Consider the following 18,789-nt stretch of genomic DNA (forward strand, 5'->3'; position numbering starts at 1 on the left):
ATGTTCGCTGACAGCATATTTTATTTTACGACGTCTTTATGTTGCTGTTAAGATGACTCAATGCACTTACTGATGCTGAACATCAAAAACTCAGAATGGATTATTCAACATCTCCTTTGTAAAGAGAAACGAACCACTTGCAATGTGTGTTTCTCCATTTTCAGATCATTTACACAAACAAACCTCTCCAAGGTTCTGTTAGTTTCTTTAGGATTAGTGGCCCTTTTTTTATTTCCAAGTCAAACCGATCCTTCTCTCACCAGTGGAGGCCTCGGGTTTATATAATCTGCTTTATGCAATTAGAGACCCTGCAACACAGAAAAGCTCATTATCAGCTCGTTTCATGTGCTTTAGTGAAGTAATGATTTGTGAGTTGGTGTCTTTCAGAGGTCGCCCTGCAGAAGAAGAAGAGCGCTGTCATATGAGGTACAAACGGTCGACGAGGTCGACTTTCAGACATAAAAAATCTGAATTAATAGATCTACACTGGCAAACTGATCACATAACCATCTTTCTTTTGAAATTCAGACATGATGAAATTGAATGGATAAATGCTTAAAGCACATCTCCTTCACGCCAGTTAAACCTAATTTTAGTTTCACTTTTTAAACTCTAGTTTTGTGTGATTTGGCCTCTTTTGTAATCTTACAAAATGTGCGTTAACTTTCATACAACTTTGAGGTCTGGATTGGTGAAATTTGGGGTTCAAAATCTAACCTTTAAGGATACGCCTGGAGATGTTTTTCTTACTGTTGAAAGCTTTTGAAAGACCTAGGCGTAAATGGCAGCGTCGTTATTGGTTGTTTTAATGTCTTTGCTGTATTTGACTGTACAGCCCTTTGGTCAGCTGTGGTTGTGTTTAAATGGGCTCTATAAATACATTTGGATTGGATCCAAACCAACAGTGAATGTAGGTCTATCTACCAACAACTGTTGTGTGTGTATCGCAGCTTAATTCATCATCTTCCACTTTGCCATAGGGCTCCATTTAAAACACATCAACGAGCCACACTGGCTGACATGTTCTTTCATTACATGAACACACACACACAGTGTATTTAGACTCAATCCCACATTCAGAATGAGTTAGTAGAACGAGTAGAAGCCTTTAACCATAAGGAAGGTGATGAAAAAAACAACAACAAGAAAAAAAGAAAACTTCTCCTGCTCATATTTTGCATTAAACGATTCAAACCGGCAGCGATGCAGATATACGACAGTTGACAGTTTTTTGAACAAAACAAGGTTAAAATATATTCCTTCTGGAAGACGACAAACTACCTGGATCTTTTCGTGATATACTCTGAGGGAAGTGAGTTCCCTCTGCTAAACAGTTTATATGTCTAGGGCATTTATTGTGAAAGGTCAGAACCTTTGTAATGGTTGAAAGGAATGAAGCTTGCATTCTCTCTCCTGTCCACCAGGGGGCGACTCCTCTGGTTGTATAGAAGTCTATGAGAAAATGACTCTACTTCTCTCTTGATTTATTCCCTCAGTAAACATTGTAAACATGAGTTTATGGTCTCAATCTCTAGTTTCAAGTCTTCTTCAATACAGCATGATGTTCATTTAGTAAATGATGCTCCATTTAGAGTCAAACAGACCATAAAGCAGGGGATGCTTTAACGGCTTTAGTAATTGATTAATATTCAAATCAAACTGAACTCACTATGTTGATCATGGCTGCCAGGAAGTTGATGAGGATGGAGACGAAGATGATGACGTTTCTGGCCGCGTAGGTCTCGTTGATCCAGCAGCAGGCTTTGCGGAGGACGAGCGGCAGACACTTGTAGTCCTCCGCCGTCGTAACTAGGACCAGACAGGAATGGAGGACGATGAGGATCGAGAACTGGATCGCCATGGTTACCATCCTGCAGAGACACGACAGAAATGGAAAATTAACAATAATACCGTCAGCAATGAGGCCTTAACATGCAACATTTATTTGTCAATAAAATGTTTTAATTTATTCTAATTTTATAATCGCATTATAACTAAATCAATCAACTAGATCCCACAATTAAATATGAGATTCAAATCTCCCATATGTTACATAAGATTAACGTTGCATTAACCTTGGCTAGATGATTTATTTGCTCATCGTTTCTATCATCAGTCTTTCTGAAATATTGAAAGCTGTTTTTCCATTCTCAAAGATGAATGTTTATCGACTACAATATCATGAGCACACCTTGTTATTCTACCAAAAGACATCTACACAGAAGACTATCATCAACCTGAATGCAAAGCAAATATTTTTAATGGCACAATATATATAATATATGAATATAAATGAATTGAGAAATGAAAGCTAGCCAAACTTTAGGATTTTGGTTCTTTGTTAAATGTAAAAACTATCTAATAATTCTGTTTCCAAGCTATTTTATTTGATTTAACATGCTTTCCCCTTTTACTTATCAGTGAACTTTTATGTTTTACGAACCACCAACATCTGTTGTCGCTGTATTCGTTAGCATGTCCAAATTCTCTTCATGTGTTTGCATGAATTGGTAAATAACACTCTCAGTCACAACAGTCCACCATGTTAGTTTTTACCTGGCGGAGGGAAGCAGGCTTTGGATGGTGGTGATGAAGATGAGCACGATGAAGGCGCACACCAGGTTGGACTTGAAGACCTCGTCCCTCATCTGGGAGTACTGCGATGTGAAAAGGAGAAGATGAAGAAGAAGAAGAAGAAGAAGAAGAAGAAGAAGAAGAAGAAGAAGAAGAAGAAGAAGAAGAAGGAGAATGAAAAGAAGAAGAAGAAGAAGAAGGAAAGAAGAAGAAGAAGAAAAGAAGAAGAAGAATGAAAAGAAGAAGAAGAAGAAGAAGAAAAGAAAGAAAAGAAGAAGAAGAAGAAGAAGAAGAAGAAGAAATGAAGAAGAAGAAGAAGAAGGAGAAGAAGAAGAAGAAGAAGAAGAAGGAGAATGAAAAGAAGAAGAAGAAGAAGAAGAAGAAGAAGAAGAAAAGAAGAAAAGAAGAAGAAGAAGAAGAAGAAGAAGAAGAAGAAGAAGAAGAAGAAGAAGAATGAAGAAGAAGAAGAAGAAGAAGAAGAAGAAGAAGAAGAAGAAGAAGAAAGAGGAGGAGGTGAGGGGAAGATGGAGAAACAAGTTTTCAGACAAATGGAGAAACTCCCAGAAAACGCTCCTGGAAACACACCAACGCCATGGAAACATTCAACGGTTCAACCACAAGTTAGAGAGAGACAGGAGAGGGGGGGCAAAGCTGACAAGCACAATGCTAGCTGTTAGCTGTTAGCTGTTAGCTGTTAGCTGAGTCAGAGACACAAACGGAGAGCGCTGCAACAACATGAGCTAACAAACGGAGGTGGGAGAGCCATTCTGCTCAAATGTGGTTTCGCTCGATTTGTTAAGTAGTATGAAATGAACCTTTTTAGCGCTATCAACTTAACCACAGTAGAATTTGAGATAAAGTTTTCTTTAGGGAGACTTTCAAATTGTTCTCTACTTTATTGATTCAACTTATAAAATGACATTAATTCAGCTATTGTTGGGTAAAACAGTCTGTATCGCCAAAATGTGAGGTTTTTGTGAAAGATATTATTTATTTGATGGGTAAAAAGCCTTTTTATCAACAGTCCATTGCATTTGGATTGTTTAGCGCATCACTGCTAATGCTTTACCCTACATGTATTTAATTCTTTCTTTCCATTACAGTATAACTTTCTGTATAAGGGATGTCACGATACCAGAAATTTAGTAGTCGATACAAAAACTGAAAAATTCCACGATTCTTGTTACCAAATGTTATGACACGGTAAAAAAAACTAAATAAAGTATTTTCTACATTTGGTTATCAAACTGTATAACTCCTCCAATAATAATAACCCCATCATGTGCAATATTACATTTAAAATGTAATGTTCAATATTATTTATATTAAATCCATTTGCATTATAGCTTTCTCTTACTTTTTCAAAATCATTGATAATATCTGTCTCAATATTACTTTTCTATTTTAGTTTCCATTAAACGCTGGTGTAAGTATAATGTTCTTATACACTTTATATTTTTACTCTTGTATTTAATTTGTTTTTACTTACTTACTTTTTTCTATTTTACTTGAATGTTTAACTTTATTCATTTAACTTACTCTTATTGCTATTGTGTTCTAATTTGCACTGGTGTCAGGATTATTTTTATTAAACTTAATAATTGTTACTCTATTGTTCATATATGTTTATATTTTTATTCTATTGTTTTTTGCTATTCTTCTTTAATGAAACTCTGGCACAAGAATTCCCTTCAGGATAAATAAAGTTTTATCTTATCTCATTTTAAAACAATGCATCCCATGCACTTCTACATGCAACCTCCGTTAACGTTAGCGGTTAGCTTCTTTATTTAGCCAATTGGGATCTATCAGCTAACCTTAACTAGCTCTTTGTTGTTTGCAACGTAGAAATATCAGGGAGATCGTATATCGTTCCCGTGACAACGTTAGTCTTGAATCCTTACAAGTGCCGTCACGTTTTTAGAATTTGGCATCGACTTGGTACCAATGTATTGGTTCTCTTGACACCCCTAGCATGTGTTTAAATAGTTCATTTGTCATAGAACATTCTCATAAATTAACAGAACAAAAAAAAACTGTGTTCATGGACAGATGCTGAGGAAATCATTTTGGGAATTATGCATTTTCTTTCTTAGAAGACGTAGATGTTCAAATTGTAGTTAATAGTTTTCACTGCTGTTATTAGTCAAATTGAGATAAAAGAAGCTGTCTGGTCCATTAGAACGGGGGCATTAGCATTTCTTTAAATAAGCCCGGCGCTGATGTAAGACTCGAGACGGATGAGTCAGCAGTCTGGATCGACAGCCTGACTCATCTCAATCCTAAGCTTTCCGCCCTCCGTGACCCCCGCTGCCCCGTCCTCGCTCTGTCTCTTTCTCAAAGGGTGCTGGGAAATTAGCAAGAGGATGCTTCACGTGTCGTCACAACTTTGGCAAATAAAAAATAAAAAAGAAGAAAATGAAGGGGAGGCCAACAGCAAATCACTGCACATCTACTGAAGAGGGCAAACCAAAAGAATATATAATAATAAGGTTCTTGGAAAAGTTTTCAAGATGACGGTGGGATTCAAGGGGAAAACATAGATGTGGAGGGGGGGCGGGGGGGTCATATGAAGGTCAACTCAAAGGTTAAAGGTTAGATTATATCATGGAACAAAAAAAATAGGAAGAAAGGGGACCAAAAGCTACGGAGTGCATTGCATTCACCAAAGAAAACAAACACCGGAGTTATGACTTCTATATATCATAATTATGACTCAACATCTCATAATTAAAAGATAAATTTCAACATTAAGTGCTGCGAAAAGGTTCGAATTTGTTGCTGTGGAAACAACTTGTCCAAGTTTACTTGGTGTTGGCTCATCACAGAAATTGCAGATGTAAATAAATACATTTATATATAATTCATAGTTGTGTTGTATGTCATTTTAACTGCCATCAAACCAAAGACGGAATGGAAAAAAAAGAAATAATATAATTTTAGTTTTATTTCACTTCAAGTAGCTTTATTTAATTCCCCATGCCAAAATACACATATATAAATATGTGTATTTCCTATATATGTGTATTTTCCATCCTGCACAGGATGAGTTTGTAATGACTGACCTAACAGCTGAATGTTAAAGATTTAAATTGAGGTGGAACTCATCATAGTCCTGTTTTATCAAAAGATAAAATAAAATTTAACAGTACAGTCTCGTTAAAAAAAATTAAAGGTTAAGGTCCTTGAGATGTAGAGTCATAATTATGGAAAATTTTGTCGGAAAATTGAGAAAACATATCAGAAATGCTTTGATTTTTTTAGTGAATGCAATGTGCTCCTTTAAAAAAGCAACAAAGAAAAAGTCTACTATTTCTACAAGTCTGTAAAAAGGGTAACACGTCCATGGCATTGACTTTTGGTCATGAGTAAACTGAAGGGCCTTCTGCAATCTGAGCAAAAACAAATCAAACAGCAATGTTTCCGCTGCTCAATGCTTGGAGAAGAACAAATCCAAGCTGATTTGTAGTAAATATGGTTTAATGTTTGCAGTAATTCAACAGAAAAGTGAGTTTCTACTGTTGCAGGTTAGATTTACTGTGTTTATTCGTGGACACTCGTTGGAGTCTGAACACTGTGACTGAATAATTAAACTCAAACTTTCATTATAGCCAATAAAGTCAGGAGCAGTTATAAGCTCTGAAAACGTGGATCTTAAATAAACTAATTTAAACTGATTGAGTTAATGTTAATTTGAATGCTGCATTAATGAAGTAAGTATTACATTTTTTTAATTTAATGATTCAATTTGTTTTGCCTTTAGTTGATGAGTGAATTAGTAAATTGCGATACGAAATCGCAAAATCAATTTTAATTAAGAATTTAAATGTGACTTTCTTTTAATAACGTCATAATAGAAAATGGATTAAAGCAAGAAATGAACTGTGAGATGGAACAATAGGTAGGTAGAGAGTGAATGAAATAATGACATGTAAAAGCTCTTAAAAATAAAATAAAAATGACCTTTTAAAAATGAATTATAATTAATAATTTAAAGGAAGAAAAAAGGAAACAGAATTATTCACTGGCAAATGTAATGACCTATTTTTTCTAGTGAATTCAAAATTGTTCTTTGAAATGTTTTAATATGTTAAATGACTAATTTAAAATTGTGAGTCCATAATTATTCTGGTGTCACACTTCAGACTCCATACGCTGGACTTATAATGTTTATATTTTCCTACAAAGTCTTTCAGCAACATTTTTGTAAAAGTAACTTATGTAAATACCAAAAAAGTAAAACAAATCTGTTTTATTGGGGATTGCCATAATCATAAATCAAGTGCCTTTAGCTTACTCATGAAAATAATAAAAAACAATTGCTGGTTCTTGTTTTGCTTCTGAAAATCTTCATCTAAGAATAGAATATGAGGAGGGAGAGAGAAAAAAAAAAAAAAAAAAACAGTAATCTATCTAAAACCCCAGCTACCTTCTCTTCCAGGCTGGAGTCTTTAAACATCAGTGAGAAAGACTTGATATGCTCTCTTCTCAACTTATCGCCACTCCGTAAGTCGATGGCGCTCTCTATTCGCTTGTTAATTTCCTCAGGACCAGAGTGGACATGCAAAGCTTGTGCGAGATGGTTTGGAAGCAGATTTATCGAATTTCTCGTTAGGGCAGCCAGAGTCTAAAGGGGGAAAGCACATGCACATAGAATGAACCTGCTTGTCCCCCCTTTTGGTTTCACTCAAGTTACAAAATGAAAGAGAACAGACACACAGTTACGTTCATTACAATCACAAAAAAAAAAAAAGAAATGAAGGAAAAGGGCCAAAATGCAACGTTGACTATCGAGACAAGTCATGCAATCTCTCATTCACTCGTAAAAAAAAATGTAAGTGCAAGCTTGCAATTCTGCAGACGTTGTAACAAAGCTGTACTTGATGTCCACGGCTGTGATTGTAAAGGGGAAGGACTGGGAATGAAAACACACAAAACATGAACATAAAAAAAAAACATAAAAGCATGAAATGGTGGATAAACAACAAAGCTGAGAGAAAAGCTTACAACATATCAGGAGAAATACAGCAAATGCAATAAATAAAAATGAGGATGAGCAAAAAAATCCCATTTTTATAGAGCGGATCCTCTAAAGAATAAAATGAATTCAACCTCCAAAACGCTTTGAAAGAAACTCTTAAAGTGCATTATGTCCTCAACCAGGCCGACCTTCCATGACATTAATATGCCGTATTGTAAAAAAGTAATTGAACGACACGAGGTTCTTCAGTTTACAAGGGTCTCTCAGGTTTTAATTTACCACTTCATCACTCCCCGTCTCGCTTCAGTCTCTCTCATTCAGAAAAATGTAGTGAAGGTCGTAACCTTCCATAACTTATTTTTTATATCTTTAAAGGGCCACGCTGATGGATTGGCATGTGCCCCTTTAGTCTGTTATATTCCCAATGTAAAGGTATCTAGCCACCAGTGAACAGGAAGTGACCATATATGGACTGAGGAGGAGTGACGTAGAGACGCCGTATACGTCTCTGGTGTCGACCTGTCAATCAGTGTAGCCCCGCCCCCAAAGCATCCCCTGCTTTATGGTCTGTTTGACTCTAAATGGAGCATCATTTACTAAATGAACATCATGCTGTATTGAAGAAGACTTGAAACTAGAGATTGAGACCATAAACTCATGTTTACAATGTTTACTGAGGGAATAAATCAAGAGAGAAGTAGAGTCATTTTCTCATAGACTTCTATACAACCAGAGGAGTCGCCCCCTGATGGACAGCAGAGAGAATGCAGCTTTAAGACACTTCCGCAATGGCTTCACTCGACAGAAACTGAGGTTTCCGCCTGATCCAGACATCTCCCTAAAAAACTGACTGGGTTGTCTTAATCCAGAGTTTTTTGAGTTGGGTGAAACTTTTTCTGTTTTTCTTATGTCCCCTTTAAAAAAACACCGGTGAGGTCCATTGATGCACTGCATTCTGAGGTGAGTCAAGGTGAGAAAATGTGCATCAAGGAGGAGCACTTTAGGTTAAGGTGGTAGATGTCACACGTGAGGATCTGACTAATTTTCTCATTACCACGTCGTTAGCTTTGAGTTAAAGCAGAATTAGAGTTTCAGTCGGAGCCTTGCAGAGCCGTCAGCCATTAAAGCCATTATGAGAGAAATGTGTGACCCTGGAGTGTGAGAATATTCAATACCTCTCTCCGACTCCGGCCAATCAAATGTGTCAACTCGTCTCGCCTAATCCAACACTTTGAACAAATGAAAACCATCACACTGAGATCATTAAAAGTTCATCTCCAGACCAGAATGTACAGGGACAATCCGTCATTACGAGCAGAATCAAGTCCAATCAGAGCTACCTGGAGATTATAAATGACTGAAATCTGCAGGTTTATCAGACGATGCGTCACAAATCACACGGAACTGCAGCATTTATCAACGTCAGTAGAACGATTGTCACATATTGAGAGAGACCACAGAACAAGTCAAACCACTCACTTTCACACAGAACAAAATAATTCAACTTTTTCATGACAACAAACCGAATATGAAACACCAAAAAGCTTATACAACTATCTAAAGCAACATGAGCTGCACCTAAAGGTTAAAATATACATAAAATGGTACAAAAATTGAAATATAGACTCTGCATTTGCAAATTGTCCATTTTTTTGCTCTCAACACACAATGAAGATAAGGGAGATGGAGCTGGAGCTGAAGTCGAATTCGACCAAACCTCTGTTGCATATGAATGGAGACGCGTGGCCCGTTTGTCAAAAGCATTAACATATCTGGAGCAGAACAGAGAAAACACACGAGCTTCATTACAATGAAGACAATCGGACGCTTTTAGTGGAATCAGATGACCTCCATTATGTGTTCACGACATGTGGACCTCAGTTTATTTTAGGTTTTGATCTCAGCTGACGTTTGTGGAGAATACAGTGTTATTATGTGTATATTTAAATACTAAATACAGCTGTTTTAATCAGAGATCTGCAACCTGACCTGAGCCTGAAGGGCTTCTCAAATTGGCTTCAGGTTTGGGCTTATTTTAATGTCCACGCTAGTTCTAGTTCAATGGTAAAATATGAGTGGTGCTACTGAAAATTAAACGCTACACTGTGAGGAAATAAATGAAAACGTTCCCCTCAGAAATGTCGTTTGTACAGTGTACCACAGTTATCATGCCTTATATATAAAATAAAAAGAAAAGAGTCAATCGCGGCTTCGTAGTTGGGCTGAGGAGCTCAGAACTTAATGTGTTTACAGCATCTGGTTACTGCAAACTGTTTTATTTGAGGTGACATTTTAAATGAGACACGTAGAATAAAATGTTTTTGATGAAGTTTCGTTTTTGTTGCTTTTTCGGACGTAAGCATTCGTCACATTTGTGTTCGAGGACCGTTAGAAAGAAAAAGCTGAAGATTATGACAGTTGTTTACAGCTTCTGGCTGTGATAAACGGTGTAGTTTTGGCGATTGTCTCAAAGAACACATGCTTTTCAGGGGTTCAGAGGGTGAACTCAAAATAGCTTCTGTGTAGCATGCTTTGTTCTAGACTTGTTTTGAAACCAGCGGGGTTCGACTTGGATCACAGGAAAGAGGGTGGAACTCTTTAACACAAAGTTGGATCTCATACTCCATAGGCCACTCAATAACGTCAACAAGATCCTCCCCAGACGCGAGGGCTCAGAGGGGACGATCGCCAGCCTTATGAGCCGTGCGGCCATGATTGTTTTTGGCGTAAACGTCCTCGAGGAAGCACGCGGCCTAAAGGGCACATGCTTCCGTCTCTGACATTTCTCTGTGGTTTGGGTGTGATGCTGCCCTGAGCAGTGGTTGGCTCTATGGGTGGGGGTGTGGGGGGTGTGTGTGTGGGGGGGGGGGGTTACATGTATGATACGTATTAATAACAGAACATATTTTCCCCTCGTGGAAATGCCAACATGTGATGCCAGGAAAAGGTCAAGTGGATGTGGGGGGTGTCGGTGGTGAGATGGTACAGTGTAGAGCGCGTACAGTAATATCAGAGGATTCTTTTAGTGCTGGATGTCTCACATGTGTGGTGGTGTGACAGATTAACTCGTAGTGCTACATGACTTGTTTGGAACCGTTGCTCTTCAAAGGATCACATCAGGACCGTTATGTAAACCAAAAAAAACACGCTCCGGGGGCAAAATGGAAGATCTGGATCAGAACTGCAGTACGAAGTGAAATGTCATGACAACTATCGGACAGATTGCCGTGAACTTTTGTACGTATGAAGGAACCCTGAGGAAGTTGTTGATCCCATGACTTTTTCCATGAAGCACCAGCAACATTCACTGCAGGGGTGGAGGACAAACATGTTGTTTTTGAACCAGAAAGACTTACAGGCAGGCTAGTAAAAATATCTATAATCTATATGGTTTTTCAGGTACATGTCAGCTGAGATAATGACAACTTCCTCCTCATTTTTCGTGCTCTTTCCAACAAAACTCCAGCAACACGTGTCAATTTCCACTTGTTACATGCATGAGTCTTTTCAAAATAAACTTCCCTCTTCACAAGAAACAACTCAGTTAGGTTTCGGCAACAGGAAAAGATCACCTTTTAGGTTGAATTAACCACAACTCTACCGTTACTTAAGGTTGGAAACAAATGAGATAATCAAACAGTTATTTAACGTATGCTATCTTTATTCCCTCATTATCTGACTTTCTCCTTTGATTGGATTGTTTTTGATTTAAAGATAGTCTACTCGTCCGTCGGGTTCAATATGAAGTTATGAATGACTACAGGCTGTTCTCAAACAGCGATCGTAGCTTTACCTACGAAAAATGAACTGCACTGTAATTTTGTAGATATCCCACTAAAGCAATATGTATGCAATCCACGTATTTAAGAATCAGGAAGTATAAAGACCCTCAAAGAAAGTTCACAAGGTGATAGTGGAGGTGGATGTTCCTTGATTTTTTTTCCCTAGTAACAGCACAGTTTTGTTGCCTAAACCTAACTGAGTTTTCTATGAAGACGTAAGTTTATTTTGAAAAGACCATAATCACGTGACGAGCGGAAAATTGACACGTGCTGCTGGACTTTTGTAGGAAAACGTACAAAAATGAGGAGTAACTTTTCATAAGATATCATAAGAAACGTTGATTAGTGTTGTAGCCTTTGTTGTGACACGTCTTTTCTGTGATTGGGCAAAAAAAAAAAGACATTTAAACATTTTACAAGTTTTCTCCAGCAGACATAAAAGCAGATTTCTCATAAACCAGCAGCAACACGGACAAACCAACCAACCAAACAAACAGAAACGTGAAAGACGAACCCGTTTCTTTTCATGTTGGCTTTCAAAGCATACAGAGGAAACAGACAAACCTCCTTTTGAGGTGAAAGCACTGTGACAGTGCCGTGCATCATGGGAGCCAGCAGGCACACAGCGAAGCGTGAAAGAGGTAAAGACAGAGCCACTCAGCCGGTAGCCGGAGCTGGGAGTCTGATTTCAGGACTTCAAACCCGTCGCCTCTTAAATCTTCTGGGTTTTGATAACGACAATCAGTCCTGGACAGATGACAGTTCCCATAAACGCAGTGACAGACAGGATATGATGCCATTCATTCAACGGCTATCAGCTCCACAATAAAAGAACAGGATGACTGGAAGATAACGGTTGGCCTCCGATACCAAATACTGTTATTTATGGCGGTCATCAGAGCTGTTACCTGGTTACAGGTGATTCATGCAGCCACCTGATGGATCATCTGTCATTGCTCTGTATTACAGATCAGCTGTTTACAGTCAATGGATTTTCTTAAGTCAGTATCAATAAACTTTTATATTATTGGTTAAATAAAAGGACTCACATTCAGATTGTTTTAAAGAGTAATCACCAAATCCAGCTTTAAAATGAGAGTAAATCCTTTACTTTGATATATTTAGTATAAATGTACTTATAAAGAATTAGATACAAATTAAAAGAATCAATTTGCAAAAATGTTGATCATGCATTCCCAAAAATGCCAAACCTGACAATTTTTTTTTTTACAAATCTGCTTTTTTAATGTAGTTATTTCGGCATTGTTGTTTATTCTTTTATTGCAATTGCTAGATAGAGTGAATACGGCCTACAGAGGCTGGTATGAACCCAGACACCACAGTGCTTTTTTTTCACAGGGATATCTGGAACTTCCACAAGACGTAAAAAGCACCAATGGTGGTTACTTCGACCACGGTTGATGGAATGTTGTCTGCACCGAGGCAAATGTCACTCACAGTTACAGACCACACATTGTTTTTTTTGGTTTCTACTGCAGTGACACTCTTGCATAATTTAACGAAAATAAAATAAACACTGTCTGACTGACGCAGCCTAATATTCTACCTTGATCCAGTGACGCTGAAAACTGAATCCGACAAACAGGATGAGAGGATGTGTACCCGGAGGACGGAAAAACCACTGAAGAGGGAGAAGTTCAGCTCAAAACTCCTCCGAGAAGCATTTGATATGCAAAGCGACAATCTTTTGGAATGACGGGCCTGACGGGCCTGACAGGCTTTCATTGTGTCAGAAACAAAGAAGTGGCACTTGTCAGAGAAAGAATCCTCTGGACCCAAACGCACGGTTGCATCAAATGCTATGAGCTCCTGATGCGCCTGCACCTCCTCACATATACGCAGGAGGTAACGCAGAGTTCACCGTGAGCTCACGGCTGCAGGAGGTGAAACAAAAACACCGTGGCTCTGCACATTTGTCACGCTAATTTCACAGCTGGGAAAAACTGCTTTATCATCTTATTTTTGTAATTATTCCAATACAGAGAACACATTACTGAATGTATTTATTCATCTGCAGGTTAGAGTATATGTGTTTGTATTTCATTAACTGGATAAACAAGATAAATTATGCCTTTTCATTAATTGACACCCTATAAACTCTTCCAATAATCCCCAAGAAGCATGCATTATACTGCATTGTTCAGTTTTTTTTCCAACCTAAGTATCCATTTGACAAGTACTGTAATACCAGAAAAATAATTCTCCAAAGGCTACCGCACCAACTCTTTGAATATACAAGGATTCCCTGACCCTCATATCTAAATGAATATCTCCAGTACAACAACCCAGGGCTTTGAAACGACCTGCCAACGAATCCGACCTGAAATAAGAAGTTTAGAAATGTTCCTGATGAATCGTGGTGACGTCAAACCAGCCCGGAGAAGAAGCAGCAGGTTGTAGAAAAAGTCACCGCTTTTGTTTCTGGAGGAGGAACATTTAGTCCCCGGACAGGCGGTGTGTTTTGTTTTTGTCGTTTGGTGTCGTACCCTCCAACCAATCTGGGGACGCAAATGTGGCCTGAATGTTCAGCGTTATCCCCCCTCCCCCCTCCGGAGATACTATGTATGAGCACATATCTGAGTGGAAGTGTGTGTGTGGGGTACCTCCATGTAGAGACTGTGTGAGCTTGGGACCAATGTTTGTCTGGAATGAATCCCTTGAAAGTGAATAAACCCTGAGCCAGATCTGCTCCATGCAGAACCCCGCACCCTGAACTTTGCCAGACTTTGCTGCTTGCTTTGTTGGGTTTTCAACTGGGAGTAATAAATGTATTCATACACAACCCTTCAAGATTAGAGTTGGGGTCAATTTCCGTATTGGAGGTCCGGTTTGGTGTACAAGCTTACACCGGTTTGATTGTTTTGGTGCACCAGCATTTGTCTTGGCTGGTCTTGTCCAGAATAGAATCAAATCAAAAAATTCCCACGTTGTTCAAAAGTCATGGCTAAATTTCTGAATGTGAATTCAAAAAATACAGAAAAGGAATCACGGCTTTCCTTCTAATTCATGTTTTACAGAAAAAATACTGATTATTTAATTCATACTGAAAATAATGATGAGTTAGTAAAGTTCAATATCATCTGCATAGAAAGCTATACCTTTGAAACTATTATTCCCACGAGGAGCAGCCATTTGCAGGACGGGCAGTACATGAAAGAACCCAGAAATTAACCATCGGGCAAACCACAAGTTCCTTTTTCAGCAGAGGACACGTAGTTAGTACTAATCAATGCTTTTACTATGACGTTGGGTCTTGGGTCAATGCAAAGATCTTCAGGCCAAATGCAGCACCACAACACTCAATGAAAGATTAGCTTCTCTAATATGAACCATCACAACGTTTACCTTTATTGGCACATAGCGAATTAGATATTGTTAGGTGTGTTTGAGTCTTTATTTTACAGTTTACTTCTCACATTCACATCCTTTCCTTCACACGCTCTTGTATGTGAGCATTAAATCTAAAGAGCCGATAGGCTAGACTTTAAGAGATTACTAAATGTTTCAAAGAATTGATTCAGAGTTTGCTGACGTCTTTATGGCAGGTAAAATGAACTGGCCTCTCACTCCCTCCGTCCATAAAGAAAAAAGCCTGAAGTGCTTTCTCCATAATCAACCATCTCAGACAAAACACACCAAATATCAACATGACGCCTCCGGGGGCTGATTTGTTATCAAAGGCAAAACGGGAACGCAGACAAATGAAGAAGGGATGAAGAGGATGTTTTAATGGGGCCACACAATCAGAAGCTCGTCATCCTCACAAACAGGCAGGCTGACACAAAGCCACGTGTTACCATGGTAACGCAATCTCTCCGCTGAAAGCCGTCCACTCATTCCCCAAAAAAACAAAAAACAGGCGAGACAACTGAGAAGATCACAAGCACTGCAAAAAACAACATCCATCTTAAGAGACCACTTCATCCTGCAGTGAGGCTTAAAGTCTACAGCATAAGATTATTTTACTTGTTTCAATTTGGTTTGACGAGCAGCTAAACTGTCCTGGTAGAAGTGACATTTCTACACCATACTTCTAGAAAAGGGTTTTTTCACCCCCCACAAAATAAATAACATTTTAATCCACAATTGCAGAACAAGTTTGCTGTTAAGATAGACATTTTCTTCACAGTGTGATAAAGTGCACAACACGACTTTAATTACGATCAGCGGCGGGACTTACGTTCTGCTTCCCCACAATGTTGTCGAAGGGAAGCTCTGGGCTCCAGGACGCTTCGTTAAAAGTGGTGCTGCTGGCCCGGCGGTCGGCCGAAGTTGCCGAATCCTTCATGATGTCCTCCGGCAGGCTGAGCGTACTCTCCTCCGGCTGCTTGATAAGGTAGGTCTCGATGTTGTGGCGTCGGAGGAAGTCGTTGCGGTCCTTCCCGTGTCCCTCCTCCACCTCGTAGTCACCGTTCAAACAGTCCAGAGCTGCTTTGGAGATGTGAATCCTCCTGGAACGGTGATGGGAAGAGTCCAGTCAGGTTTGTTTGAGAATATTTTAAAAATATTGCTTTAAAGCTGCAGTACATGTCGTTTTTTGGCCACTAGGGGGCAGAAGAACTCCACAACAAGCTTACTGACACACAGCTCTGACACATTATCACTTTTTTGGGGTAACATGTTCAGAAACATACAGCAGACAGAGCGATGTGGTCATCCTATCGGACTCCACCTGATGAATGCAAGTCCAATATTCTTAAACAATGTCTGTCTCTTTAGCTTCTAAATGCTCCACTGTCTTTACCTGCTCGTGAGATATCACATTCAGGAGAATTAAAGGTAGGCTCAGACAATCCCAAAAACATTATGTATCTGGCCAAAACATCAAACGTGCACACACATGGTAAGACATAATAAAATACACTGAAGGGTTGCCAAAATCAGATGCCCTGCAGAAAATCTCAGAGTTTCTTCAAGAACAAGGAATTCTCCTGCATGACAGATAGTAAAATCTACACAACAACTCTTCACAGCCACAACGTATTCTTGTGGGACTTTTCTGAAGAGAATACTTCCTAGAAGTGAATGTCCTATATATTTTCCGATAGACAGGATTATTTGACTTCCAGGACACATAACTCTCCTAGTTTAGTCCTCAGTTCAAACAAGAAACAACTGCAGTGAAAGACTTCTCTGTGGGCACCTGCCAAGGTACTGCTGAATGAAAAATGAAAGTTAAACCCAACATAAAGTATGTTACTTCCACCAAAAGCTGCTGGAACAGCTTTAGTGCTCCTTGTCATAGATTTTCAGGGGGTCTGAAGAACTCTACTGGAAGAAAACTTCTTAGAAGATATTCTGTCGTTACAGAGTTACAGAGTCCAGCAGGTGATTTCACCTTCAGCCAGAGAGGAGCTAGTCAGATAGATGTGCAGGTGTGAATGAAATCCTGAACAATGTCAGCTAGACCGACATGTCTACTTGTCCAGTAGTGACAGTCCAGTCACTGTTCCAGCACTTATTTGAGGGTGTCTGATGTGTTGGATGAGATGGAGCCCTACACCATCAGACATCCAGCCATCTCCCGTCTGTGGTGGGAAGCCGTGGCTTCCATCCATGTTATGCAACTGAGCTCAGTTGAGGCCACAGGTCAGCGCTACAGCATGGCTGGCAAGATTATTATTATTATTATTATTATTAAAACCAGCAGTTACAGAACTAATCCTACCCCGTGTCTCAAGGCCAAATGGTAAAATGGGAATTGAAATTGATGACGGCAAAATATCCCATCAATGTGAATTAAACTCCAAAAATCACAAATTGACGTGCACATTTCCAAAGGACACATCTCTTGAACAGATCCCACTTAATTGTCCCTTCAGATGGACAGCAAACATGATCATACTTAAGTTTAATGGTTATTGTCTGGACTAGATTTCTCTTGTAAGAGAAAAAGAAAGAGAAATAGTGTTTTTAAAAGAATCCGGCAGCTTTTAATCCAATGAACTCCTAAAAAAACTGCTTCTTTACTGCAAGACAAAACCAAATGACACAAAAAAAACATAAATTAAGTATAAAACAAAAGCTCTAAAACTTTTCAATTGGTTATGGTTAGGCATTGACTCATGGTTAAGGTTAGGCATTGACCCTCAATGGTTAAGGTTAAGCATTGACCTCAAATAGTTAGGGTTAGACACTAGCCTTCAATGATTAAGGTTAGACATTGACCTCCAATGGTTAAGGTTAGGCATTGACTTATGGTTAAGGTTAAGCAGATACCTCCAATGGTTGAGGTTAGGGATTGACCTATGGTTAAGATTAGGATATGTTGTCGGGCAGCAAGTTCCTGTCTGTCTATATTATCAACAATCATATTAATAGTCAAAAATCTTAAATCTTTTGAGTTTTCTCACCCTGGGATCCCACCAGACTCCAGCTTGTTGGCGATGTCCACGTCCCAGGACCAGACATCGAACTGCCACTTCCTGAGTCCCAACACACCGCACAACACGGAACCCGAGTGGATTCCGATACGCATGTCGATGTCGTGTTTCGTACGCGATCTCACATATCTGCAAGAAAGGAAAAATAAAATCTCCATCAGAGGGATCCAGCAGTCTTTCCTACGTTAAACATTACATTTTTAATTATGCTCTCTGTAAAGTTGGCATACACTGACACCTTTTCCTTCACGGTTTGAGGTTGAGTGCAAAGGCTCAAGGACACATGGACAAGAAGACTGAACCACAAACACTTCGATTAAGAGCCCACATGCTTTTCCTACAGCTTCATTAGGACTGATAATTCATTATAAATGAGTCATAATTGGTATAAAACATGAAAAGACACTGGTGTGGTCACTTAAATTGAATAATACTAATAATAGGATTTAATCTTCTAATTTAAATTCATCTTTAAATTGATAAAGTAATGATGTATGAATGTGAAAATAAATATTTAATGATAAACATATATTTCAGTACAATATAAGAAATGTATATTTATTTTGTTCCTTTGAGCAGATGTTCGGCTTTCCGTCTATTCCAGGGATAACTCTGGGTCATTGTGCATTAATTCAGCAAATTAATATACATGAAATTGACCTTTTGCAGAACAGAACACAGATAACGCTGACTGAAAAACATTGTTCATAAATTCACCCAAAAATGAGCACGACACATTTCAGCATATCAGCGACCTCGAAACAAAGAGGTGAAAAAACATTCTCAGCAGACTTTTCACAATTGTTAGTAAATTTGTTTCTCATTTCATACTTTAATATATCACCAACACAATAAAATCAGGATAAACTGGAGCTGATAAAAGTCTGAAGATCAAAACGGGGATGTCACGCCCATCCCCGCCTCCCGGCCTCATTTCATGCTTCATAAAAGAAACGATGAATGTGAGGTGAAAGGCATGCTGGGAGTTTGTGACAGGTGCTTAAAGTCAGCCGACTGCCGAAGACACCTGAGGCCGGAAATTAAGTCA

At 38.8% G+C, this 18,789-nt stretch overlaps 1 protein-coding gene across 1 annotated transcript in view; it reads right to left on the reverse strand.

Moving 5' to 3' along the window:
- Window positions 1-18,789, reverse strand: part of adcy8 (adenylate cyclase 8 (brain)) — an 86,482-nt gene that overhangs the window by 20,333 nt on the left and 47,360 nt on the right. The window contains exons 7-11 of the mRNA XM_054624367.1: window positions 17,712-17,870; window positions 15,539-15,809; window positions 7,004-7,201; window positions 2,557-2,657; window positions 1,670-1,871 (exon numbers count right to left, since the gene is read on the reverse strand). Coding sequence (XP_054480342.1) covers window positions 1,670-1,871; window positions 2,557-2,657; window positions 7,004-7,201; window positions 15,539-15,809; window positions 17,712-17,870 — 931 coding nt within the window. The remainder of the gene's footprint in view (window positions 1-1,669; window positions 1,872-2,556; window positions 2,658-7,003; window positions 7,202-15,538; window positions 15,810-17,711; window positions 17,871-18,789) is intronic.

The sequence above is a fragment of the Anoplopoma fimbria genome, chromosome 3 (genome assembly GCF_027596085.1).
Source record: "Anoplopoma fimbria isolate UVic2021 breed Golden Eagle Sablefish chromosome 3, Afim_UVic_2022, whole genome shotgun sequence".
NCBI classification, from domain to species: domain Eukaryota; kingdom Metazoa; phylum Chordata; class Actinopteri; order Perciformes; family Anoplopomatidae; genus Anoplopoma; species Anoplopoma fimbria.